At 49.7% G+C, this 26,156-nt stretch overlaps 1 protein-coding gene across 1 annotated transcript in view; it reads left to right on the top strand.

The window, feature by feature from the left end:
• BTBD16 (BTB domain containing 16) overlaps nt 1–26,156 on the top strand; it is a 49,571-nt gene that overhangs the window by 11,588 nt on the left and 11,827 nt on the right. Inside the window, exons 5-9 of the mRNA XM_005698564.2 lie at nt 2,467–2,556; nt 3,819–3,933; nt 8,320–8,389; nt 9,340–9,470; nt 17,683–17,802. Coding sequence (XP_005698621.1) covers nt 2,467–2,556; nt 3,819–3,933; nt 8,320–8,389; nt 9,340–9,470; nt 17,683–17,802 — 526 coding nt within the window. The remainder of the gene's footprint in view (nt 1–2,466; nt 2,557–3,818; nt 3,934–8,319; nt 8,390–9,339; nt 9,471–17,682; nt 17,803–26,156) is intronic.

Here is a 26,156-nt window from a genome sequence, read left to right as displayed (position 1 = left end):
GGGTTTTCTAGAAAGAGGGCGTGGTTTTGACACCTGCGGCTTGTTTGGCCCTAAGCGTGCTGTTGGGAAGTTTACACGTGTCCATCAGTTTTCTTCGTTCTTTTCCTTTCGTTTCTCTTTTCTTAATTCCACCTCACACCCAAAGCTATTTAGGTCACTTCTTTCTTTTTTCTCTTGATTTTTGATCCCAGCACTCCCCAGTCACCCCTTATCTGTCCCATACATTCCTCTCCTGCAGTCTTGCCAGCTGCTTCTTAGGTAATATAGACTGGCGTCTCCTCCAGACACCTCATAAGCAGGTGCCATGGAAAATTCGAGGCCTCCAGGGCAGCCGGCACGCCAGCCAGGATGGAATCGCATTTCCAGGACGTGGCAGTAAAGCTCTGATATTCCAGAGCCAGATAGGCTGCCGGAGCCCCCCGTCACTGCCCTGCCCTGAGCCAGGAGGAGGAACCTGGCCGCCTGCCGGAATCTTCCCGGCCACGGAGCCTCTGACTCAGCCCTTCCTGGCTGAGCTGGGAGCCCAGAGCAGGCTGCGGCATTCCCACAGAACGGTAACGAGCTTCACGCTGCCTCAGAATCTTCTTTGCTCTTCCTATGTGTTTGTCCCACTGTCTTCAAAGTGACACCAAGCTCTTTTCTCCTGGCCCCTGTGCCCAGGTCACAGCTCTTCCTGGGAAACCAGTGAAAGGCCCTGGAGGTCCAGAGAGTGGGTACATTGAAAATCAAGAGAATTTGTGGTTTTTTCCCTATTCTCCCCCAAACCTCCCCTCCTCTCCAGGCTGCCACAACACTGAGCAGAGTTCCCTGGGCTGTGCAGTAGGTCCTTGGTGGTTATCCATTTTGAACAGAGCAGTGTGTACATGTCCACCCCAAACCCCCTAACTGCCCCTTACCCCCAGCAACCGTAAGTCTGTGAATCTTTCTGTTTTGTAAGTAAGTTCATTTGTATCATTTCTTTCTAGATTCCACATATAAGGGATGTCTTAAGATATTTCTTCTTTGTCTGACTTACTTCACTCAGTGGGATGCTCTCTAGGTCCATGCATGGTGTTTCAAATGGCATTATTCCATTCTTTCTAAGGGCCGAGTAATATTCCATTTTGTATACGTACCACCTCTTTATCTGTTCCTCTGCCGATGGACTTTTAGGTTGCTTCAGTGTCTCAGCTATTATGAACAGTGCTGCAGTGAATATTGGCGTGCACGTATCGTTTCAGCTCATGTTTTCCTCCGGATGTATGCCCAAGAGTGAGACTGTAGGGTCATATGGCATTTGAAAACACTCTAAAAATAAGAAAAAACTCTATTTTTAGTTAAGGAACCTCCATAGTGTTCTCCATAGTGGTGGTACCAATTTACATTCCCACCAACAGCATAGGAGAGTTCCCTTCTCTCCACACCCCTTCCAGCATGGATTGTTTTGCTATAGCCATTCTGGCTGGTGTGAGGTGATGTCTCATTGTAGTTTCAGAAAGCCAAGAGAATTTGGAAGGGGAAAACAGTGCCATCGTTAATGTCTTTAGTAAGTCTAGAATGGTGTCAGTTGGGACTTCCCTGGCGATCCAGTGGTTAAGACTCCAAAGCTTCCATTGCAGGGGCACAGGTTCAATCCCTGGTTAGGGAACTAAAGATCCCACATGCCACATGGTGCGGCCAAAAAAACCACACACACGAAAGACATAGAATAGGCTCACTTGAAAGACGCGGCCCTCCTAAGACAGCTCTTCTAATTGCAGCCCCGTGCTAGAGGCTGGGCCCGACTGGGGGACATCAGGGCAAGTGTGGGAATGAGACTTCAGTGGCCAAACTGTCACAACTTCTCAATGTCTCCCCTGCAAGCACCACAGTTGTGTCAGGCCCTGGGCCCCTTGTTTCCCAGATTTGCAGTGCGTGCGTGCATGCAAAGTCACTTCGGTCCTGTCAGACTCTTTGCAATCCTATGGACTCTAGCCTGCCAGGCTCCTCTGTCCATGGAATTCTCCAGGCAAGAATACTGGAGTGGGTTGCCATTTCCTCCTCCAGAGAATCTTCCCAACCCAGGGATCAAACCTGTGTCTCTGTGCCTCCTGTATCGAAGGGGAATCTGTACCACTGAGCCACCTGGGAAGCCCTCAGGCTGCTCACAGCCTAATGAGAGAAAGAGGGAGGGAAAGGGAAGGGCCGGTGTCAGTGTGACCATCAATGCCCCAGTTTTGACGGTCACAGCAGTTGTGTCCGATCATTGGGAAAAGGTGGCCCATGGGGACATGATAACTGTATTATTTTTGCAACTTCTTAGAAGTCTTCAACTATGTCAAAATAAATAATCATTTCAACCACACATGCACTAAAACAAACAAACAAACAAACAAAGATAAGCAAAGCACGCCAAGGTCAAAGTTGTGCTCACGGTCCTGCAGCCTCAGGCTGTGCCTTGCATGTGGCCATCACACCTGTGCACCCTGGTCCCGTTTCCCTCCCTAGCCCAGCGGCCTGGGAGGAGCCGAGAACAGCGCCCCGTGAAGAAGATGATCCTCTCCTTGAAGATCAATGACCCTCTGGTCACCAAAGAAGGTAATACGCCCCTGTCCTGGCATTCTGAGAAGGTCGTTGAACAAGCAGCCCTCTCAGATTTGAAAAGCAAACGAGACACCACAAACTGGAGGCACGCTCTGCACAGTGCCTCCTTGGTAAACATAGCTCGGAGGCACAGGGAGGTGGGGAAGGAGGCTGGGCCAACTCGGGGAAATGAAAGGAGTGGGGAATTCTGCTAAAGAAAGGTGCTCATCCTTGTAAAGAGGCGGAAGCAGGCTTCCCAGATGGACCCGGGAGGGACGATGTCACTGCCCTTCTGGGCCCAGGCGCCCAGGCAGCGCTCTCAGCCCTGCCCTTGCCCTAAGCATTGCCCCCCCGCCCCCCTTCCCCACTTCCCCCCAGGGCCCCTTCCTGGCTGCCTTCCAGCAGCCCAGAGGGCTTCCTTGGGCTCAGCCTCTCCCCCTCCCATCCTGGCCACTTAGAAATACCCACTGACAGGCATTAATACAACCTGCTGTCACGTGCCCTCAGGAAATCGTCCCGCTTCAATGGGGCTGGTTGTCCACAGAGTGCCTGGAATGCACTCCAGCGCTATTTGGGATCAGGCAGGACTTGGAATAAGCTGAGTCCATCTGCCCCTAACTGGGGACTAGCACATTATCCTGGCTCTTCCCAGGGGTCCTTAACCTTTTTAAAGACCCCAGAGTCTGAGGAAGGCTTCCCTGATAGCTCAGACAGTAAAGCATCTGACTGCAATGCAGAAGACCGGGGTTTGATCCCTGGGTTAGGAAGATTGTCTAGAGAGGGAAATGGCAACCAACCCACTCCAGTACTCTTGCCTGGAACATCCCATGGACGGAGGAGGCTGGTAGGCTACAGTCCATGGGGTCACAGAGAGTCGGACAGTCTGAGGACAACCTGCTGTTAAGTACGTCATCTCCAAAGAAAACAAAGCGTGCCTCCTTGCACACATGTTGGGCGGTGACCACCTCCCTGTCTAGGCCGTGGACCGCCCAGGTTAGGACAGAAGCCCCAAGGCCCAGACTCACATAAGATTTTTCATAAGAGCCCTGTTTTCTGTAGCTTCATCCTCAACTGCTTTGGGGGCTGGGAGCCTGGGCAGCGTCTGCACCCAGGTCGGAGTGGGCACGTTCTGTCCACTGCATCTCGCCCGTCCCCAGCTCGGGAGGCTCTTCCAGCACGCTGGTGGTCAAGGGTGGAGGGGGGGCACCTGGACGTGGGGGACATGGGGCTGCAGAGCCCCCAGGCTGATGGCTGGCCCTTGGATGCTGCCTCCCCAGCCTTCGCCACGGCCCTGAAGAACCTCTACATGCGCGAGGTGAAGATAGGCCTGGATGACGTGCTGGGCGTGCTGGCCGCTGCTCACATCCTTCAGTTTGGCAGCCTGTTTCAAAGGTGAGGCCGCCCAGCCTCCTGGTAGAGCAGCCAGGACCCCGAGGGCCCCAGGGGCCCCAGAACCTACCACCCTAACACCTCCTGTTCCGATTTGCTCAGACGAGGTGGTGACATCACTCTCTCATTGGTGGTCCTGACCCTTCCTGCTCCCCCTCGCCTCAATGGCCCTGGGCCAGATGGACTTGGCTCAGCCATTGATTCAACCACACCTTTATTCATGCGTGTGTTTCTTTAAGAATGACTTCATGGGCTTTTCCAGGACACCAGAGAGGCAGTGGGCGCCTGATGGGGAGGGTCCCTGCCCTCTGAAGCTCCTGTCCAGCTGTCTCCGAGACATTGGGAAGGAGTGAAGTGGGGTGGTGTGAAAGGTGGGGGATTCGCAAATGGAAATTCTGTGTTATATAAAATTAATTTCAAGTAAAATTGGTACCTGCAGTTTGAAGAAGCATTTCTTAGAACTCCCCCCTACCTTTTTTTTGTTGTTGTTCAATCGCTCAGTCTTGTCAGACTCTTTGTGACCCCATGGACTGCAGCACGCCAGGCTGCCCTGTCCTTCACTATCTCCTGGGGTTTGCTCAAACCCATGTCCATTGAGTCAGTGAAGTTATCTAACTATCTCATCCTCTGCTGCCTCTTTCTCCTTTTGTCCTCAATCTTTCCCAGCATCAGGGTTTTTTTTTCCAACGAGTTGGCTCTTTATACTTTTTGTTGTGGTATTGTCTAATAATCCTACATTCCATCAATGCTTATGAAAGGTAAGTGAACCAAATGGAAAAGAATTGATGGGATTAATTTTTCTCGAATATTCTGTCCCTTCTCTGGGGATTTTCCACGGATGTGTGCTTATTACTCTCACATCCTGAACACAGTGGTGGTTTCTTGTAGCTCTTTGATTTCTTACTTCCTGATGTAATTCAGTAGACAGGAGATCTAGGGCAGGGGTGCTCTGCCTGGCTTGTTTCACCACCCTAAGCTTCCGTTTCTTCATTTGAGGGAATGAATGAATGGACTTCCCATCCTAGCCTACAGAGGACATCCGCAGCTCTGTAAAAGGCAGGGGCAGGATCTCTTCCAAGGACCTTCAACTCACTTTTAATAGAATTCACCTCGCCAGATTCAACCTTACAGGTTTTTTTTTTTTTTTTTGTCAATGCCTCATTTCTGGGGTCACCTGAAATAACTCTGGCCAGATCTTCAGTCTGGAGCATTTTGAAGCCTCATTGGTGATGCAGATGCCGCTTGAACCCAGGGGTGCAGGCTGTCAGAGGTCTGGTTGTGGTCTCAGAGGGCACACAGACAAGGAACTCCAGCATGTCGGCCTGGCCAGACTGGCGGGTGGCTGGGAGATGGGAGGTCAGCCGCCATAGGCAGGGACAGGTCGTGGACTCTCGAGGTGAACCAAGGCATCTGACCTTGACCCTGGTCCAGGTTTTCCTGAGAATCCCCACTCCCCTGCCATTGTGTGCCACATGACTTCAGCTGCACGTAGCCTTGTGACGTATCACCACTACGCAATCGCAGCTTTTGTACACAGGTGTTTCTGAGTGACTGGTGCCATGCAGGGAGATATCTCTGATCCCAAATCTGGAAGGCCAGCTTCCCTCCGGCCACCTCCTGTCTGTGAGCCTCGGCTGCGGTACTGGGGGGCCAGATTCGAAGCCCCGTGGTCTCCTTCTGGAGCCCTCACTCTGGCTTATCTGGGGCAGAGTCAGGAATGGCAGGTTCATCCTTTCTTTCCTCCTCCACATGCCTTGTGGAGGGAGGGCTCCGGATTCTGAGCCAAGACTATCATTCCGCTGATGGACAAACCTGGGCCTGCCTGGCGCTCATGGGCCCTCCCCGAGATGCTGCAGATAACTGTGGTGGGGCTGGAATCCTTGCTCAGAGCCAGGTGGGCCTGACACCCAGCCAGGGTGGGTGTTGCCTGCCTTCGAGAGGCTGACGGTGCAGCTGGCAGGGATGTGGCAGTACAAGCCTCGGTGTGCATGTACACATGAGTGTGTGTGTGTGTGTGTGTGTGCATGAGCAGAAGTCCCCCAGGTCACTCTGGTAGCATTGCCACCCCAGGTACGCTGGATGGGCTCTCAGAGGCCATCTTGGCTGAGATCCCTACCAGCGCGAAACCGCTGGATGGTCGCTGCTGAATCACCCACACCCGAGGCCGCCCATCTTCAGGGGATGAAGTGTGTGTGTGTGGATTATATAGGGCGCTGCTCCTTAGACGCACACATCAGTTGCATCAGTGTCTGCTTTGACACAGCTGGGATCATAGTTACTGGTTGTTGCCTGCACACACACACACACACACACACACACACACACACACACACACCCTCCCGAAGGGTCACTTGTGTCCCTCCAGGCTCACAGGGCTGGCAGGACATTTCCTTGCCTCCGTGAGATGCTGAACTCCCATCTGTCAGTTACTGCCTGGTGCCGCTAGACCTTCCGGAAGTGGAAATCCCGAGCCTCTCTGAGTCCGGAGGCAGCTGGCCTGGGTAGCCTTTCCCTGTCCTCCGGTCTGGGAAATCTGGCCATTCCAGTCCCGCCCAGCCAGGGAGGCTCACGGTGAGGAGGGGGACTATAGGGGAAGGTGTGAGGAGCACTGATTTCTGCGTCCCAGCTTCAGACCCAGCTAATTCCGTCCGCGCGTCTCCGCTGGCAAAGCCAGCACCTGAAAAACACCGCGCGTGGTGAGGGGTGGGGCCTGAACCTTCCGCACGGCCCTCCTCACACCGGGTTTCCCCTTGCTGACTCACGGCGAGCCCAGGAGCCCCAGGAGCGGAGGAGCCTTGTACAGGGCAGGTGCTTCCAGAACCTGCTGCAGAGGCTGCCGCAGACGAGACTCTTGGGATGCATGTATGCTGGGAGGGCTGCTGCCTGGAAGTCTCTAGCTTCAAGGAGGCAGAAGCCTCAGGCTGAACGAGGGCATGACAATCAAAGCAAAAGGAACACGTGGGGAGAAGCAATCAGGGAGAATTCCAAGAGGAGGTGGTACTTGAGCTGAGCCTGGTACGAGTCCAGCTGTCAAGGATGTAAGAGAAGGGGGCTTCGGCCGATGAGAGCATAGAAACTGGAGCTGCTTGGTCACTGAGAATCAATGTGGCTGGAGTCAGGGAGGGATGTCGAAAGATGATGGGAAAGGTGGGTGGGACCGTTAGGGTGACTGCAGGTCATGCAGACCTCGAAGGCCATAGGAGCAGGTTCTACCTGGATTTGCCAGCAGAGGAGAGCCTGAGGCTTGGAGGGGAGAGTGACCAGAGCCTCTCTGTGTTATCAGCTTTGGGATACAGCTGTCATAATGTGGTCACCTGTCTGTATGTTTACTCAACGTGTGCTGGGCCCACTGGCTTTGTTCTTCATTACCCAAGTGCCTCGAAGGGTGCCTGGCACACAGTAAGTGTTCAGATCCTTGATAAATAAATGAACCAAGCTCCAATACTTGGCCACCTGATACGAAGAGTCGATTCATAGGAAAAGACCCCAATGCTGGGAGTGATTGAGGGTGAGAGGAGAAGGGGACCACAGAGGATGAGATGGTTGTATAGCGTCGTTGACTCAAGGGACATGAGTTTGGGCAGACTCCAGGGAGATACTGAAGGACAGGGAAGCCTGGCATGCTGCAGTCCATGGGGTTGAAAGGAGTTGGACATGACTGAGCGATTGACTGAACAACAACAAGTAAATGAGGCCTAGGTGTGAAAAGGATGTAGATTTTCATCAGAAAGTTGCTTTTTCAATCTACTCTCATACAGAGAGGAAATAGGACTGGAGGCCCCTCTAAGAAGCTCAGCAATGGTCTGTTCAGGAAACACTTGCCTTCATCAGGAAGACAACCAAATGTCATCCTGACTAAAATTAAAACCTAGCAAGGCGCTTTTCAGCTTCCCTTTGGCTCAGCGGTAAAAACTCCTCCTGTCAACGCAGGAGCTGAGGGTTTGATCCCTTGGTTGGGAAGATCCCCTGGAGAAGGAAATGGCAACCCACTCCAGTATTCTTACGTGGGAAATCCCATGGACAGAGGAGCTGGTGAGCTACAGTCTGTGGGGATGCAAAGAGTCAGATGCGACTTAGCGGCCAAACAACAACAGCAAGGCGCTTTTAGGGGCTTAATCTCTAAACAGTAATACTTCTCCTTGGTGCCAAAGCTACTCTGTTTTCTTCAGAAAGATTTGATCTCAGAGCTCACCTCCCTTAGCCCAGAGCTCTTTGCAACAAGCCTTGCTGGTCTTGCCCTCCAGCCCTATGTCCACGATCTTAAAATAAGGTGCTTTCCCTTGCGTAAAAGGACTCCGCTGCCGGCATGCGGTTGAGTAAAGACTCTGGGGCTTCTCACTTTCCTGAAAGCAGCCCGGGCCTTCCAGACACAGTGTTCTCTCTCTGCAGGTGTGTGACCGTCATGATGAGCGGACTCACGCCGAGCACCATCAAAAACTTCTACCTGGCTGGCTGCAAGGTGAGAACAACCTGGCAGGCACACAGCATCTTGGGGACCCTCAAGAGCACCCAGACTCTGGGATTTCAGCAACAAAAAATCTGTCTGATGGCACCAACCTAACAGTGCCCACCTTTTGCCAAGTGAACAATTAGAAAAAAAATCATTTTGTCTTTAAAAGAATATTTTAACATCCCCTCCCCCCCCCCCCCAAATAGAAAAGCTTTAATTGGGGAAGAGGGCAGGAAAAGGGACAGCCTTTCTCATCAAAACAGCAGACAGTGTTCCAGGACATTCTTGGTGGAACTGAGGGAAATGCATCCCACCTGGGCCCAGTCACCCAGTACATCAGGGTTGGCAATAAATGATGTATTCTAGCTCTCATTATCAGAGGAGAAAAGTGAGACCCAAGGCCGGTAGAGCTTCCGTGATCAGCCACAGACATCAGTCCAGAGATTCCGGCATACAAGCCCATGTAGCTAGTTGCATTTCAGCATGCAAGCCCACTTAACTAGGTCAGACCACTTAACTAGTTGTATGACCTCAGGCAAGAGCAGGAATGTTGGAGCCTCAGATTTTCCACTGGTGAAATAGGAATAATGATGAACTGACCTCATAGGGTAGCAGGATGGATTTGAATCAACCTAGTACAGCACCTTGAGCATCGCAAACACTCAGAAAATGTTAGTGCCTGTGTTTTGAAGAAGTTTGAGCAGGGCTGCAGCACGGCCTTTCTAAGAGCACGCTTGCTGGATCATCATATTCCAGCAGAGGGCGCTGAGATACCAGGGATTCCTTTCTACCTTAAAATTATTATTTTTTTGCCTGCACCCTCGGCAGGTGGAATTTTAGTTCCCCGTCCAAGGATCAAACCCACACCCTCTGCAGTGGAAATGTAGGCTCGCAACCATTGCACCACCAGGGTAAGTGCCAGAGACTCCTTTTTCAATGGGTGTTTCCTATCTTCTCAGTACAACGAAGAGCCCCTCACCACCGCCTGTGAGAAATGGATGGAGATGAACTTGGTCCCTCTGGTGGGGACACAGATCCACCTCCGGAAAATCCCAAAGGAGCTGCTCCACAAAGTGCTGAAGTCCCCCAGGTCAGAGCTGGCTCTCAGGAAGGAGCCTCTGGGGTAGCAGGTGGGGATGGGAGGGGGGGATGGGTAGGGTAGATGGATGGGGTGGGGAAGTGCCGAACTCACACCCCTGCTGGACATGTGCAGTGCCCCCTCCATCCCAAATGTCCCGGCCTCCTGGACAGCCTGGCCTCTGGAGGGGCCAAAACGTGGGTCCTGTGCTCGGGCAGGGGGAAGGATGTTGTTCAGCAGAGTAAGGATCCTTGGGGTGCCTGCTGTTTCACTGTGAAAGTGTTGGTCGCTCAGTCATGTCCAGCTCTTTGCGACCCCACTGACTGCAGCCTGCCAGGCTCCTCTGTCCGTGGGATTTTCCAAGCATGAATACTGGAGTGAGTAGCCATTCCCTCCTCCAGGGGATCTTCCCAACCCAGGGATGGAACCTGGGTCTCTTGCATTGCAGGCAGATTCTGTCTGTCTCACCCACCTGGTAATGAATTAAGTGATTGCGTAAATTATTTTTAAAGTTCTGTCAATATTAAGACACATGCATCATGGAAAATTTAGAAACTTGGGAAAAGGGGGAAAGAACAAAAGCTCTCAGGCCTAAATCAGTTTCTGTCTCCAGCCCTGGCCCCTCCCCTTAGGGCTCTAGACCCAGGCATTCCACTGCCTGTACGGCCTCTCTGACAGTTAAGGCTAAGTGCTGATGCTTGGTGCTCTTGTCCTATATGGCGCCCCTTACCCTGGGTTCCTCAACCAACTGTTATGCCCTTGGGAGTCCTTCTGGACACCACTTCATCCTCCCCCCAAGAGCACCCCATCTCTGTGGGCCTCTGCGTGGGCACCAGCCAGAGGCCAAACCTCCGCATCTCCCACCTGGATCAGCGCAGGGCCAGCTAACCCAGGCTCGTGCCTGCTCTTAAGCCCCCTTCCAATCAAATTGCTAACCCAAAGGTCTTCAGCTCTGCCAGTTCGGCTCCTGTCTTATCCACGTGACCACCACAAGGCTTGCCTTCGATTCCAGCCAATGCTTGGCCTTTTAGGTTACTTCCAATGTTTCACTGATATAAATAGCACCTTGGTGACATTCTTCGATATATATTTATTTTCATCTCAGATTATTTTCCCACATTGAATTCCTAGAGGTGAAGTTCCTAAGCCAAAGTCACTTTAGTTTTTATTAGTGTTTAAAAGTATATTTTGCTTGAAAATAGTTTCAAACAAATTAGACAACAAGAATAGTGCAAAGGCCCTCTCAGTACCCTTTACCCTGTTTGGTTCAGTCTCTGCTCTGTTGGCTCTATCTTTTGCATCTGTGTGTGCCTCTTAGCATGCATTTTTTAATCCTTTGAGGACAAGTTGCATACATCATGTTCGCTTAACTCTGAATACTTCAATGTTTCATAATAAAGAGAATTTTTCTAATATAATCACAAGGCAGTTAACAACTTGAGGAAATTTGACACTGATGTAATACCTTAAGATCTTTTACTCAACACTAACCTTCACAGCATCCTTTTTCCTCCAGTGCAGGATCTGATTAGGACCACATATTCAATAACGTGACCTTGGGAACTCGGGTCCTAATGGCATCCCCAGGCCCTGGGTGGGCTCCCACAATCATTTTTCCCTGCTGTCCATGGTCTGTTCAGAAACATGTGCTCTCCACCCTCCATGGAGCAAAGGTTGTGCAACCCTTGAAGAAAAGATAAACAGGGCAGCCCTTAGACTTTTTGTAACACTGTCCCTCCCTTGGAAAGTCTGAGCTGTCCTTCCCCCACTTGGTAGCATTTAACCAAGAAAGGGGAAAAAAATGACCACAGCCAGCATGGTAGCAATGGCATAGGCCCCAGAAAACGCTGGCTGGGCAGGAAAAGAGGTCAAGAAGATTACGTGTCAAGTGTCTAGACTCACAGGTTTGGGGAGACATGACTGATGTGGAAACTGGGTCCTGCTCCTCTGGCCCCTCCCCAGGAGGTGGCTGTCAGCACTGATGGTGCCAGGCTCTCTGGGCAGAGGCGGGGGTTGGGGGGAGCCTGCATGACCTCGGGCATATCATTAGCTCTTGTGCCCTGGAAGGACCACACTCTCAGCTCGCAGACCTCGTGCTCACTTCTTACCTTCCCAGGTGAACTCTCCCCACCTGGTTGCTGTCCTTAAAGCTGATGTCCTGCCTTAAAGCTGGAGGAGGGAGGTGGGGAACAGAGGGCCAGAAAGAGGGGCCCAGGCCACACCCAGTGCCCGGGGACATGGTTAGAAATTTACCTGGCTCGTGCTTCTCATCTGAGTGTCTAATGGGCTTGGCACCACAGACCACACCTGATTAAGAAGAGACCTTTGGGCGAGTTAACTTTCACCGAGCGCTTCTGGGTGTGTGCTGCGCTCTGTGCACTGGCCCCTTTAATCCTCACAACCCTATGCGGTAGGTATGATCATTGTCCCTAAGATAGGAGGGGTAATAAAAGGCAGGGCTGGAGCTCGGGGCTCCAGGCTCCAAGGTCCAGGCTCCCAGCCTCATGGCTGCACCGTCTCCTCGTGTGTAGCAGAAGCCAGGCTTCCCAACAACCAGAGCTCAGCGAGACCTGGACTGTCCTGGGAAGTCACGTGGCCCAGAGGAGCTGTGGAAAGGCCAGCCCGGGGTCAGGGATGGAGAGTCTCTTGGCCCCACTTAGCGTAGACTGTGACCCATCGCCGGCTTGTGGTCATGGTGTTTGGGTTGGAAACAATGTCCATCTCAGCAGATGTTTCAACTTCGAGGCTATTCACCTTCCCCAAAGTCCCTTTGACCTCATCTTCCTTTGGGTTTTCTTTCCATCTTGTAAATGGCCTCAGTAAAATACACACAGTTTTCCTGACCCCCTGGGCCTCTGGTTTTCAGTTAGTTTTCTTCTTAGAGGTCATCACTCAGTGACCCTGTTTCATTCACTGTAATATTATGGAAGCTTCATTCCACGTTCTGTTTTTCTGGAAGCCAGTCTCCATGTCGACTTAGGAGGGTAGAGAATTCAGAGGGTTATCTATCTAGTTCTAGCTGCACAAAAGGCTGCCCTGCAACCAGGGGGAACATCTTCTTCCTCCCTGACTTCCTGTCTATGATACAAGGAGTCTCAAGGGCTCAGGAATTTTGTGGGAATAGCCACCGCGTCCTCTACAGCATCTGCAGCACCAATGGGCTTCCCTCTCAAGTGTAGTATTTCCCAAAGCTATTCATTGGAAGGACTGATGCTGAAGCTGAAGCTCCAATATTTTGGCCACCTGATGCAAAAACCTGACTCATTAGAAAAGACCCTGATGCTGGGAAAGGCTGAGGGCAGGAGGAAAAGGGGAGAACAGAGGATGAGATGGTTGGATGGCATCATCGACTCAATGGACATGAGTCTGAGCAAGCTCCGGGAGACAGTGAAGGACAGGGCAGCCTGGTGTGCTACAGTTCATGGGGTCACATGAAATTGGACACAACTGAGCGACTGAACAAAAACGCTTCTCTGGCTAATAACACCACCACCTACCAGTTATGAAGCATGGGGAGTATGGAATACTCTGAGTGGGCAATCAGGTCTCAATCCTACAGCAACCCCTTTGGAGGGTGTTCCTTGTGGTTTTCCCCTGCAGAATGGAGATCACAGGAAAGGACTGCTCCCCTCTTGCAAAATGAGAGTTGAAATTTGAACCCAGGTCTGAGTGGCCTCAACACCCTTGGTTATTATCAGTCCACTGATGTGCTCTGCTCCAAACCTTCTTATTCCTTATTGATGGCCAGACACAGGGATGGTCATATGGTCATATTTTTTGTTATAAAAAAGTTACAAAGGTAGGCGGATAATACAAAATACAGTTGGATCCATCTCCTCAAATGAACACGTGGTAAAGTTTTGTCATAAATTAAGAAATGAAACATCCAGCAAAGCAAAAGTCACCTTCCCCAGCCCTCCCTCCACCTCACAGCCTTATTCTTCATCTTTCCACTTGTCTTCCTCCCCCTCCTAAAGTCAACCGAGCCACTGTTGTGGATTTGTGTGCCTCCAACCCATGAGACTGCATGCTTGCTTACATATATGTACATGCGAAAATTATGCACAATATGGTTTTGCAAAGGTTTAAATTTCTCGTAGTGAATGTGACATTCTGCTACTAGTCACGAACATCATGTGACTTATTCTCTCCATGTTGATATTTATGTACTTAATCAGCATTTTTCACTGTAGTTGTTGTACAGGGCTTCAGCGGATGAACAGACAGCAATTTTTTTCATTCCCTTTCTAATGTCTTTTTGTTTGGTGTGGCTTCCTGTTTCGCTAGGACAATCAGTGCTGCAGTGGGTAACCTCGCTCATATTTTCTTGTTCACTTGGACACGGCTTTCTCTATAGCCTATATTCAAAAGGAGACATTTATGGTTTATATGTAGTTTTCTCACACACACAAAATAGAGGACAGTGTCTTGTTAAAGGCATTTTTACACCCATTATATCCCAGTGGCCGCTTGTGAGCCCCTGTAAACACATGTAGAGCAGTCCAGATGTTTGCCTGTGCTGGAGGGAAGTTTAGGGTCTCTGTGAGTTCCATCTTGATTCAGATCATTAGAACTCTTAGGTAAATGAAAAAATGTTTGAATGGCCTCAGTGTGATTATTTCCTGTAGGAACTAATATTTTAGGATTAATGCTTGGATTCTTGGGTTTCCCAGGCGGCTCAGTGGTAAAGACCGCCTGCCTGTTCAGGAGACACAGGTCTGATCCCTGGGTCAGGAAGATCCCCTGGAGGAGGAAATGGCAACCCACCTCAGTATTCTTGCCTGGGAAATCCCATGGACAGAGGAACCTGGCGGGTTACAGTCCTCAGGGTCGCTAAAGAGTTGGGTACAACTCGGTGACTAAACAGCAGCTGATACTTGGCCTAAAAACTGAGGACTTTATTTCGACAATTATCTTTCATCATAAAATTATAACCAGGGTCCTTATCCGTGGAGCTCTTGATTACTCCCCTCTTTAGTAAGATCTCAAAGAAGCTTCTGTGTGTGGGGCCCTCAAGTGTGGGTTCTGCAACGGAAGCCACGGAGCCCCCCAGCCCAGCAGTTGTTGGAGTCCTGGAAGAGTTCTTTTTGGGAACCTCGTTCCAGGAGGTTCTGTGAGCTCTCCCCTCCTGCCTCTCCATTATTGCCCAGACAGTGTCAAATTCAGTCCTGTCTGGCCACAGTCAAAACCGGTGCATCTGTAGGTCCCTAAAAACAAAGAATAGGAAAGAGACTGTTCTACCGCATCCAGAAATAGTGGGAGAGGTGGGAAGATGACATTCCCGCCGCCCTTGGAGTCCCGATTGAGCTTGGCTTCCACCCATCACGACTGCTGACGTGGTGGGTGAAGAGGCTGTGATACATTTTGAAGCCAGGGTACACCTCCAGGGTCAGAGACAGAAAATATCAGTGGGTTTAAGAAACGTTGCAGTGACTCCTTGGAGAACTAAGTCATCAGAGGCTGTGAGAGGAGCTGTTTGGGAAGCATCCTTTACAGAGCTGACTTCATGGACAGCAGCATCCTCTTCTCGTCGTCATCCCTTATTTCTTGATTTATTCTCTCCCTCTCTCTCTCTTTTTTTTTTTTGTGGTGCTGCACGGCATGTGGGATCTTAGTTCCCCAACCAGGGATCAAACCCACACCCCCTGCACTGGAAGGGCAGAGTCTTACCCACTGGACTGCCAGGGAAGTCCCCCTTGTTTCTTATTGAGATGCCTTGCGCCGCTGCAGGCACTGTGGGCTCTGGAGCCAGGATCCAGCCCCACCACCTACGAGTTGGAGCTGCTGTCCTCTGAGCCCGTTACTGTGTCCAGGAACTGTGCTAGGCAAGCTGTGTGTGTGGTCAGCTCAATGTGTCTGTGTGCGTGTGTGTGTTAGTCACTCAGTTGTGTCTGACTCTGCAGCCCCGTGGACTGTAGCCCATCAGGCTCCTCTGTCCATGGAATTTTCCAGGCAAGAATACTAGAGTGGGTTGCCATTCCCTTCTTCAGATGATCTTCCTGACCCAGGGATCAAACCCTAGTCTTCTGCCTTGCAGGCAAATTCTCTACCATCTGAGCCACCAGGGAAGCCCAGAGCCAGCCGGGAAGCCCAGTCAGATCACTAATGGTCTCCCAAAGATGTCAACATCCCAACCCCTGGAACCTGTGAAAACGTTGGGTTGCACAGCAAAGGGGAATCAAGTTTGCAGATGAGACTAAAGTGGCCCCAGGATGACCCTGAGTTGGGGAGGTTACCCTGGATTTCCCGGGTGCCCCTAATGGAATCACCAGATTCTTCGATGTGGGAGAGGGAAGAGGAAGAGTCAGAATCAGAGGGAGATTTGAAGATGCTATGCTGCTGGCTGGAAGATACAGGAGGGGGCCACAAGCCAAGGCGTGCCAGTGGCCTCTAGGAGCTGGAAAGGCAAAGAAATGATTCTCCCCTAGAACCTCAGGAAGGAGCACGACCACGCCCACACCCTTATCTTAACCCAGTGAGGTTCATTTTGTACTTAGGGATTCTGTAATGAAAGACTGAGGGCAAAAGGAGAAGGGGGCAGCAGAGGATGAAATGGTTAGATAGCATGACCGACTCAATGGACATGAATTTGGGCAAACTCCGGGAGATACTGAAGGAGGGGAGGCTAGCATGCTGCCGTCCCTGAGGTCGCAGAGTCAGAAATGAATTAGTGACTGAACAACAACAAATTTGTGTTGTTTTAAGCCACTTGGTTTGTGGCAGTTTATTACAGCAGTAACAGGAAACTCATACAAACTCGCCTCACACAGTCTCCATAGTACAGTCAGTCTCCAACATACTTCAGGCTTCGAGCTTTCAAAGCTGTGAGTGTGCATTCATTCAGATCCAGTCATGTGAGTTAGTTCACATGCCTGGCATACCTCACATGTGTGCACCCTCTATAAGCAATTGTGTTTTTGTGTACTTTACTGTACAATACTGTATATGGTACAGGATCTTTGCTTCAAGTCTAGGATGTCTGGAAACAAGCATAAAAGCAGTGGTAAATCGCTAATTGTGTTAGTTGGGTACCTAGGCTAAGTCTGTAGGAAAGTGTGAAAGTGTTAGTTGCTCAGTCGTGTCCGACTCGTTCCAACCCCATAGACTGTAGCCCGCCTGCTAGGCTCCTCTGCCCATGGAATTTTCTTGGCAAGAATACTGGAGTGGGTTGCCATTCCCTTCTCCAGGGGATCTTCCTGACCCAGGGATTGAAAGTTTGTTGGACTTAGGGACAAATTGGACTTCCGAGCTCGCTCTCCGAAAGAGCTTTGTGTATGTAGGGGACTTACTGTATCCTCTTAGCAATGGCTGTAATCGCTACATTACAGATGAGCGAGTTGCAGCTGCAGGGCCGGAAAGCAGCCTGCAAGAGATTCCACAGCCAACTTGGGGCAGCACTGACCCCTGCCCAGGTCTGACCTCAGAACTCTGTGACTCTGGACAAGTTATTTCTCAGCTGGGCCCGGGACTGGAATATGACCAATGAGGCATTCACCTTGGGTGCAAAATTTAAGGGACACCAAATCCTTCAGCCGTTGAGATAAAGTATATCTTAGTGCCACATTTTACGGTGAAAATTAACATGATGAACAAAACATTAAATTTTTAAATAAACAGGGTCAGTCTCAATAGTATCCACATCTATAAAGTATGAAAGTGGAAGTGTTAGTCATTCAGTCGTGTCTGACTCTTTGCAACCCCATGGACTGTAGCCCACCAGGCTCCTCTGTCCATGGAATTCTCCAGGCAGGAATACTGGGGTGGGCTGTCATGCCTTTCTTCAGGGATCTTCTCGACCCAGGGATTCAACCTGGGTCTCCTGCATTGTAGGCAGATTCTTTTCCGTCTGAGCCACCAGGGAAGCCACATCTATAAAAGTAAGAAATATATCCCAGCTTTGCAGGGTTACTGGGTGGAATTTAATAAGAGGACAGATGGAACCACCTTGAGAACACCGTCTCCTGCTAGGAGCTCATTCAATGAGATGGTCATGATTTTACAGTGCACAGCATGTGGGTGAAGGCTCAGGTTGGCTGAAGGTCAAATCCCAGCCATGCCAGTTACCAGCTGAGTGACCCGAGCCTTGGTGTCTCTCTGTGAGTCCACACACACACTCAGGGTGGCATCGCCTCCTTCCCGAACTCACTCTCCACTTTTCATTTCACACGCACAGCGTCGTTTTTGCTGCTCCTCAACTGACTTCTCAATCTTTTGTTTTGGCCAGGTTGTTTACTTTTAGTGAGTTTCACCTTCTGAAAACACTCCTTTTGTGGGTCTACTTGCAGCTGAACAACAAAACTCAGACGTTTCCAATGTACGAAACCGTGTTGATGTTTTTTAGCAGGTAACGTAACTTAGTGCTGATTGATAAATTGTGGACATAGTGTTTCTTTGCTCATAATACCATGGAGGAAGCGTTAGTGATACTGTTTTTCATAGTATCATTCAGAGGGCTTACAATGCAGTTTTCTTAAGGGATCTAAGATCATGGGATAACTTTGCACCGCTAGATCACTTTGAAAAGTGTATAATAGGGGTTATGAGACAGTCATGTGCGTCTGTGCCACGACTGTGACAGTCAGTGTCATGTCTGTGACAGTCACGTGTTCTATGTCAAGTAAAAAACATGATACAAACGGTACTTTTTTTTTCCCTCAGGAAAATCACCATCCTGTATTGGCCTTGAGTTTTTCATACTTAAAATATACCTAAATCAGACCAGAGCATCCTGGTGTGTGTTTCACTAGATAGTAGCATTCCGAATGTCTGATGAAAAAGCATTTGAACTTAAAAGGACTTCATAGCATTAATCTAGTCTCTTAGACTCTCTAAGCTTATAAATTCTATAAGTTATATATCTCAACATTTCAGTGAAAAATGACAATTACAGAAAGAGGGGATATAGGTATACATATAAATGATTCCCTTTGCTGTACTGCAGAAACTAACAGAACACTGTAAAGCAACTATACTCTAACAATTTTACTATACTCTGATAATTTTACTATACTCCAATAATTTTACTATACCCCAATTAATTTTAAAAATAAATAACTATTAGAGGATAAGGATGGGCACCATTTAATTATGCTTACTAAATGCAGCAAATCTGATCAGTACTTTCTATTTGTAATCTCGTTTAATCTATATTGTACTTGGGGCTGGTTTTATTATTCCCATTTTACAGATTGAGGAAACTGAGGTAGAGATGACTATCTTGTCAGAGATCATACAAGTGATAAGGCATTAGAGCCTGGCTTGAACCCAGACTTGCCAAATGCCGAGAAGCTTTGCTTGCCATTCCTGGAATGAGAGGGTTCCTCTCTTGCGCATGCTGCAGGTGGTTCAGTAGTGAATCCCCGGGTTTGGTGTTCAGAACAGTCCTGAGGCTGCCGCCCGGTTCAGTGCTGATATTAGCCACTTGCCTTGCAGCGCATCTTCTTCCCCTGCTGTGTCCTCCTCTGCCTGTGTTTTCTATCTGTTCAGCCCATTAGCAGTGTCAGCTTGGGCAGTACGGGGCCCAGGAACAGGCTGAGGGTGAAGGTGAGCACAGTAACCTATTTTGCTTCTCTTTGTTGCTGTTTAGTCCCTCAGGCGTGTCCAGCTCTTTGTGACCCTGTGGACTGTAGCCCACCAGGCTCCTCTGTCCATGGGATTTCCCAGGCAAGAATATTGCAGTGGGCTTCCATCTCCTTCTCCAGGGGATCTTCCTGGATCAGGGATCAAACTCCCGTCTCCTGCCTTGGCAGGCAGATTCTTTACCACTAAGTCACCTGGGAAACCCATTGTGTCTTTTTAGCCTCTATTAAAACCTTGCAAATACTCTCATATCATCCAAGCTGGTGGCTGAGTGTGGTGGTCCTATGGGCAAAGACAGCGCCGGGAGGATCTACCCTAGATGGACTGTCTTTCCTTCATGGGCAGGCTTACCTTCTGTTCCCCACATCAGCAGTGATGGGGGCTTCCAAGCAAGACAAGGTGTGTTCAAGGAAATCAGGAGGTGCCTTTCCTTTTGCACAAGTGCATTTAGCAGAGAAACACGCCTTCCACATATTCATCAGCACGTTGACCTGCTTATGCCAAGTTTCACTGGCCTTGTTCCGAAGTAGTTAATCCTTTCCTAGAACATCTGTGCACCATGTCAACTAAAGAGCCCATTTTTTCCTGTGTTGTTATCGGGGGAAAGCAGTATTCATTGTCGGAATGATAGGTCCTTGCTTAGCTTCTATATAATTTGCTTTGAACTCAAATGTCTTAAATCCACACTCCTCCCCACCCCAACTCTTATAATAGCCCAAGAGGCACTTTTTCCAGTGAGTCATGCACACCAGGAAAAGTCACTACTTGGCACCAGGTTAGCTCTCCTACTGGAAACTTCTAGAACCGGGAGATAGGAAATGAGCTAGAATGTAGGTGATTCATTTCAACTGTTTTTTACTGGGAGAGGAACAAGTGGAAGTGAGGGAGCTGAGGAGTGTGGCCCTGAAAATGAGGATTCCTGGGCCTGCCTGAGCTGGGGTCTTGAAGCTTCCTCCTGCCTGGGGGTGGGTCTCACAGGAATAGCTTCTCCATTCCTCCCAAATCCACAGTGATTCCATTTTGACCCGGACCTCAGCCCTCTGCGTCGTGCGTTTCTCCAAGGCCCCTGAGCCTGCAGGGATTCCTTGTTGGAAACCGTTCACGTGTTTCCAAATGGCCTCCCTGCCCAACCTGAGCAGTCGGGATGGTATCCTATACCCGGTGCTGTATTCTCTGACTGCAGTCCTGCCAGCCTGCCCACTTGCCTTGCATCCCTCCTTCCCTCCCCCTCCCTCTCCCTCCGGCAAGTTTGGTGTCCTCCTGGGAGAAAAGACGAGACAGTTCTGGACCTCAGATGCTCTTGCCCCTGGTGGTCACCCAGGCTCACCCCCACCTTGGAGGCCCATTGCCCGTTTTTAGGACTATGGGTGGCTCGCCTGCCATCCCAGCTCGCTCCCCAAGCTCAGAACTGTGGCACCCACAGGCGCTCCCTGGTCAGTGGCTTCACCTCCCAAATGCGTGTCCTGGGTGTTCACTGGAAGGACTGATGTTGAAGCTGACGCTCCAGTACTTTGGCCACCTGATGCGAAGAGCTAACTCATTTGAAAAGACCCTGATGCTGGGAAAGATTGAAGGCAGGAGAAAGGGACAACAGAGGATGAGATGGTTGGATGGCATGAGTTTGAGTAAACTCTGGGAGTTAGTGATGGACAGGGAGGCCTAGTGTGCTGCAGTCCCTGGGGTTGCGAAGAGTCCGACACGACTAAGGGACTGAACTGAATTAAGCCAAGGGATCAGCAGTCTCCCTCCCCGGCACCCCTACTCCAGCCAGCTGGAGTTGCCTCCTCTTCTCTATCCATCCATGGAGGGGACCCCGTGGGAGTTTCAACCACTGGTTCCCACTGAACAACTTGGTGGGCACATGCATTCTGCCTCCCTGGGCATGTCAGGGAGGCATGAAAGGGAGGGTTTGTAATCCTTTATTGCAGCCCCAGCTTACGGAGCACCATGCTGAGTATATAAAAGCTTAGGGAATGATGAGATTCCATCAAACATTCATCAGAGAAGTGGGTCTTACTATGCCGATGCCAGACTCAGAGAACAGCATGTCTGCTGCAACTCAAAATAAGAGGAGTGGCTGATAAATCTGCTTATTTATTTATATATGTATTTAGGCCACACCCTGTGGCATGTGGAAACTTAGTTCCCCGACCAGAGATGGAACCTGCGCCCCTTGCAGTGGATAAGAGCAGAGTCTTAACCCCTGGAATGCTAGGGAAGTCCCTCCATCTTTATTGATGAGTAGGGCCTCTTTGGTGGACTAGACTAGGAAGAGTTCTAAGGCTTTCATAAGGTTCAGTGAGAAATAATGCCTCGCTAGGTTGGTGATGCCAACCTAGGACATGAGCAGGCACTGGCGGTGCCCAGGCTCTGTGTTGGCCTGAGGATCCTCAGGGCTGAGCTTCAGAGCTGCTGGCCTGAGTGCTCAGGCTTCGAGAAGGCACCTCTGCTCCCAGGGTGGAGGAGGGAGACTTCGGGAAGCCATGGTCTCCAGAACTGAGTCACCAGGAGAGCTGAGCTCCACAGTCCAGTGAAGACAGACGGAACAGCTAGGCAGGGAAGTTTCCACGGCGGCTGGTGGGGACACGCCAGGAGCAGCGAAAGGTGGGGCAGAGGAGCAGACCTCGGGAGACACTACACAGGCCTGGGAATGAGAACCAAGGAAGTTGGCTGTCTGGCCCCATTTTTACAGTTGCATCTGTTGTTGAAATTATTTCAATGACAGAGTGGTTCAGAAGAGAGGTCAGAGTGGACCTTCACAGTACGGGGATCTCCGCAACGGGACTTTCATAACGTGACAGCAGCGAGACTAGCTGCCTGAATGTCAGACCAGCCAAGAGTAAGGCTGAGCTACAGCTCGGGGTTCCAGCTGGGCCAGCAGCGGCCCAGCGTCCAGGAAGGAGGGTTTGGAGCAGCAACTGAGCCAAAGAGACCAGACACTCCTTTGCTCATCTGTCTTGGCAATGTCTTGAGCTAGGAGGGAAGGCATTTGAGTAGTTAACTCCTTCGGCACCACTGTACCTGCAAGTAAAGATGTCTGTCCAAGTCTTTAGTACTCACTCGTGCTGTTTTATTCCTCTATTTTTTTCATTCATTCAACATAATTACTGGACATTTTCTCTATGCCAGTGGCACCAACGGTGGCTCAGAGGGTGAAGAATCTGCCTGCAGTGCAGGAGACCCGGGTTCGATTTCTGGATCCGTAAGATCCCCTGGAGAAGGAAATGGCTACCCGCTCCAGGATTCTTGCCTGGAGAATTCCACGGACAGAGGAGCCTGGCGGGCTACAGTCCGTGTGGTCACAAAGAGTTGGACATGACTGAGCGATTAACACTAATGGGGACACTAGTGGAAAGTTAAAGGGGTAATTCATTTCCCCATCACCATGTTTAAGAACATCTTCAAGCTTATTTTCATTTTTGTCTAAATACATCAATATAGAAAGGGAACATGCACGTGTGTACATATACCTGCACACACACACACACACACGCACAGGCACACAGCTCAGCGCACACAGCCTGGTTTCCTGGCGGTAGTTAATTTAGAAAAATAAATAGTCTGTCCAGAATTAAATTTAACATTTCCTTGTAAGAAAAACAAAACAAAAAAAAATGTAAGCAAAACCATTGCCTTCATTGGTCCATGGAGGAAAAGTCATCATTTCATTCCACTTAGCAGTCTGAGAAGCCCAGGGGAGCTGTAAAGACTCATCCATGGGAAAAGGGCCAGAGGCAAATTTTCCACTTTTTTTTAAAGTGCATTTTTCATCAAAATATGAAACATACAGCAAAGTTCACAGACCTTAAGTGAACAGCTCAGTTAATTTCTGCAAAGTGCACACACCTGTTTAGTTACTCACTCATTCCCACTTTTGCAACCCCATGAACTGCGGCCCACCAGGCTCCTCTGTCCATAGGATTCTCCAGGCAAGAATACTGGAGTGGGTTGCCATGTCCTCCTCCATGGGATCTTCCCAACCCAAGGATCGAACCCGTGTCTCCTCCATTGCAGACGAATTCTTGACTGTCTGAGCCACCAGGGAAGCCCATAACCAGTACCCAGACCAAGAATCAGAACTTGACCAGCCCCCTAATGTGTCTTATCTCAGTCACTATCTCACACCAAGGTAAACAATATCCTGCTTTCTTTTTCTAGGAGGTTGTCTTGGCTGCTTTTGAATTTTATATAAATAGAATCTTAGAGCATAGACTTTTCATGTCTGGCTTCTTTTACTCAACAGTATGTCTGTAAAATCTATTCAGGGATGAATGGCCGGGGGGGGTAGGGGCTTACTTTTGCAAATTGGTGGTGGAGCTGGGTGGACCTGGGCCGCCTAGATCTTCAGACACATCCTTTGAGATCTTAAGAGTTAAGGGCAAGTCATGAACAGACCTGTTTTTCTTGTCTTTAGCTGCTTTATTAAGCCCTAAATGGGTCCCTCGCAGACACTGCAAGGGTGGATTCCAGCAACCTCACCAGAAGGAGGTCATTGAAAGCAGTCAGTGAAGTCACTTTCCACCCAGTCCCAAATATTAGATTTATCTGACCTCTTCAGTTAAGTCTTCTCCTTCCTAGTGAAAGTAATAGTGCGAGTCGCTTAGTCGTGTCCAACTCTTTGTGACCCCATGGACTGTAGCCTCTGTCCGTAGATTTCTCCAGGCAATTCCCTTCTCCAGGGGATCTTCCCAACCCAGGTCTCCTGTGTTGCAGGCAGATTCTTTACCGTCTGAGCCACCAGGGAAGCTCCTCCTCCTTCCCATGTCCTGCCCAAATCTGACCCAATTTTTGTAGAGCTTAAGGACTCCTCCTGGAAGTCTTCCTGGATCTCACCTGCACACTGGACAGATTCCTTCTGAGTTTCTTGCAGAGAGAACAAGAGCATGTCCTGGCTGTGTGTGTGCACCCTGGTCTGACAAGCCCAGCACTACCTCCTCACATATACCTCTCGACTCACATATACCTCTCGAGAGGAGCCTCCAAGGAGAGCCACCCAGCCATGCCCTGTGTCCCTAGTGGCCCAGCCCTCAGGCGTCTGGAATGAAATGCACTATAATGCTGGGTGCCTGGTCAGACAGAAGCCGTGCATCTCCTGTGATGAATGGATGGTGTTAACAGATGTAACCATGCAGTGTTCATAAAACTGGGCAACCATGGTGTGAAACTCAGATCTCTTTACAGGAACATTCATTTTGAAGTATTCCATGAGTCATGGACATGCAGGTGGTTAAGTTGTTCTCTCAGAGTCGCTCCATTAAGCCCTATGCAGGGAGGTTCATATATTTCACGTCAGGATTTCTCATGACCTGACTTTTGCATTTCTTGGTTTGATTTCTTCTCTGACTCTGACCACATGGCTCCCGTCTCCCTTAGCTTGGCTTCCAGGAAATTGAACCTCCTTCTGTTCAAGGTGCCTAAATATCACTGATTCCTATTCCTTCCTACCTTTGCACTTCCCTCACCTGGCTTCTTGGCTTTCCACCCAAGCTGTGCGTGCCTGCTCAGTCACTCAGTCATGTCTGACTCTTTGCAACCCCAATGGACTGTAGCCCGCCAGGCTTCTCTGTCCATGGATTTGTCAGGCAGGAAAGAATACTGGAGTGGGTTGCTATTTTCTACTGCAGGGGATCTTCCCAGCCCAGGGATCAAACCTGCATCTCTTGCATTACCAGGCAGATTCTTCACCACTACGCCTGGGAAGTGGGAAGGGAAGCTACCCAGGAAGCCCTTTTACCCAAACTGGGTGAACCCCAAACGTCCTCTTCAACCATAAGAGTGGAGACTTTGGAGAACACAAGGAATGTGTCTGAATGCAGGAGGCCTTTGCAAAGCGCAGTTAGAGTCATTATTAGATAACATTTCTAGTCTCAGTTCTGCCTTTGGGCAAAGGTCAGGACCATCTTCATCTTCCTCGTCAAGATGACATTGACTGCTCTTGATAAATGACCAATAGGACTTGGCCTGACAAATAAGCATGGTAACAACAGACAGAACCCCACGAGGATTTAGGAAAATTGACATAGAATAGCCTGGTCTGTGCATGCACGTGTGTGTGATGTGTATATGCGTGTGTGCACACACATGCACTGGGCTGAAGCTGCATTTCTAGGAACTACAGGTAAGCGGAGGGGTGGGATGGTATGACGGAGGCTGGTGGGTCGGCAAGGACCAGGTCATTCATCCGGTTAATTCACTTAACATTATTGCAAGCTGGCGGAGAGCCAGACACTGTAAAGGGTGCTGTGAACATGAGTAAACAGAACAGATGAAAATCCCCATCTTCACAGAGTTGACAATCCACGAAGCAGGGCCAAACGTGTTCCATAAATGAGGTGTGTGTTGAAAGGTGTCAGCCCTGAGTCTGAGTCCCACTGCTGCTGTTTACTGACTGGAGGTTAACAATGCTCCCTCCTCAGTCTGACGTAGGTTCATTCTGACTCAAAGCAGAGGCCCAGCACGGCACTTGGCAGGATGCCCTGAACAGCAGTGACATTTGGTGGTGATGGTGGTGCTGGCGACATTCAGAGCTGTTGTTTCTTTACCACACTTTGGTGTTGGGAGCTGAGGGGACCATTTCCTGCTTCTTGGGTTTCAGAAGGCGTCCGGGTCTTCTGCACCGAGTTACCTTTTGAAAAAAAGCCCTTTCCTTTGTGTATTAGCGCCCCAAGTCTGTCATGTACTTCAAGCTTCACTTTAAAATATGAAATATTCAAACATTTCTTATAAAGATGAAGTAATTTTTAACACCAATTTTTTATTGAGGTAAAAAGTACATAAGAACATAAAAATGACCATTTTACTCATTTTTATGTGTACATCTCAGGGGCATTATGTACATTCTCACTGTCATACAACGGTTCCCATCATCCTTCTCCTGAACTTGTTCTTCCTAAACTGAAATTCCATATGCATAAAGCAATAAATCCCCATTCCTCTCTCCCTCCACCCCTGGCAACCAGCATTCTATCTTTGTCTCTGTGAATTTTACTGCTTAGGAACCTCATCTGCTTCCCAGGTTGACTCAGTGGTAAAGAATCCGCTTGCCAAGCAGGAGACACGGGTTTGAACCCTGGGCCAAGAAGATTCCCTGGAGAAGGAAATGGCAACCCACTCCAGTAT

Source organism: Capra hircus, chromosome 26, assembly GCF_001704415.2.
Source record: "Capra hircus breed San Clemente chromosome 26, ASM170441v1, whole genome shotgun sequence".
Taxonomy (NCBI): domain Eukaryota; kingdom Metazoa; phylum Chordata; class Mammalia; order Artiodactyla; family Bovidae; genus Capra; species Capra hircus.
Note: the sequence above shows the minus strand (reverse complement) of the source record. Positions and strands in the feature narration are given on the sequence as shown.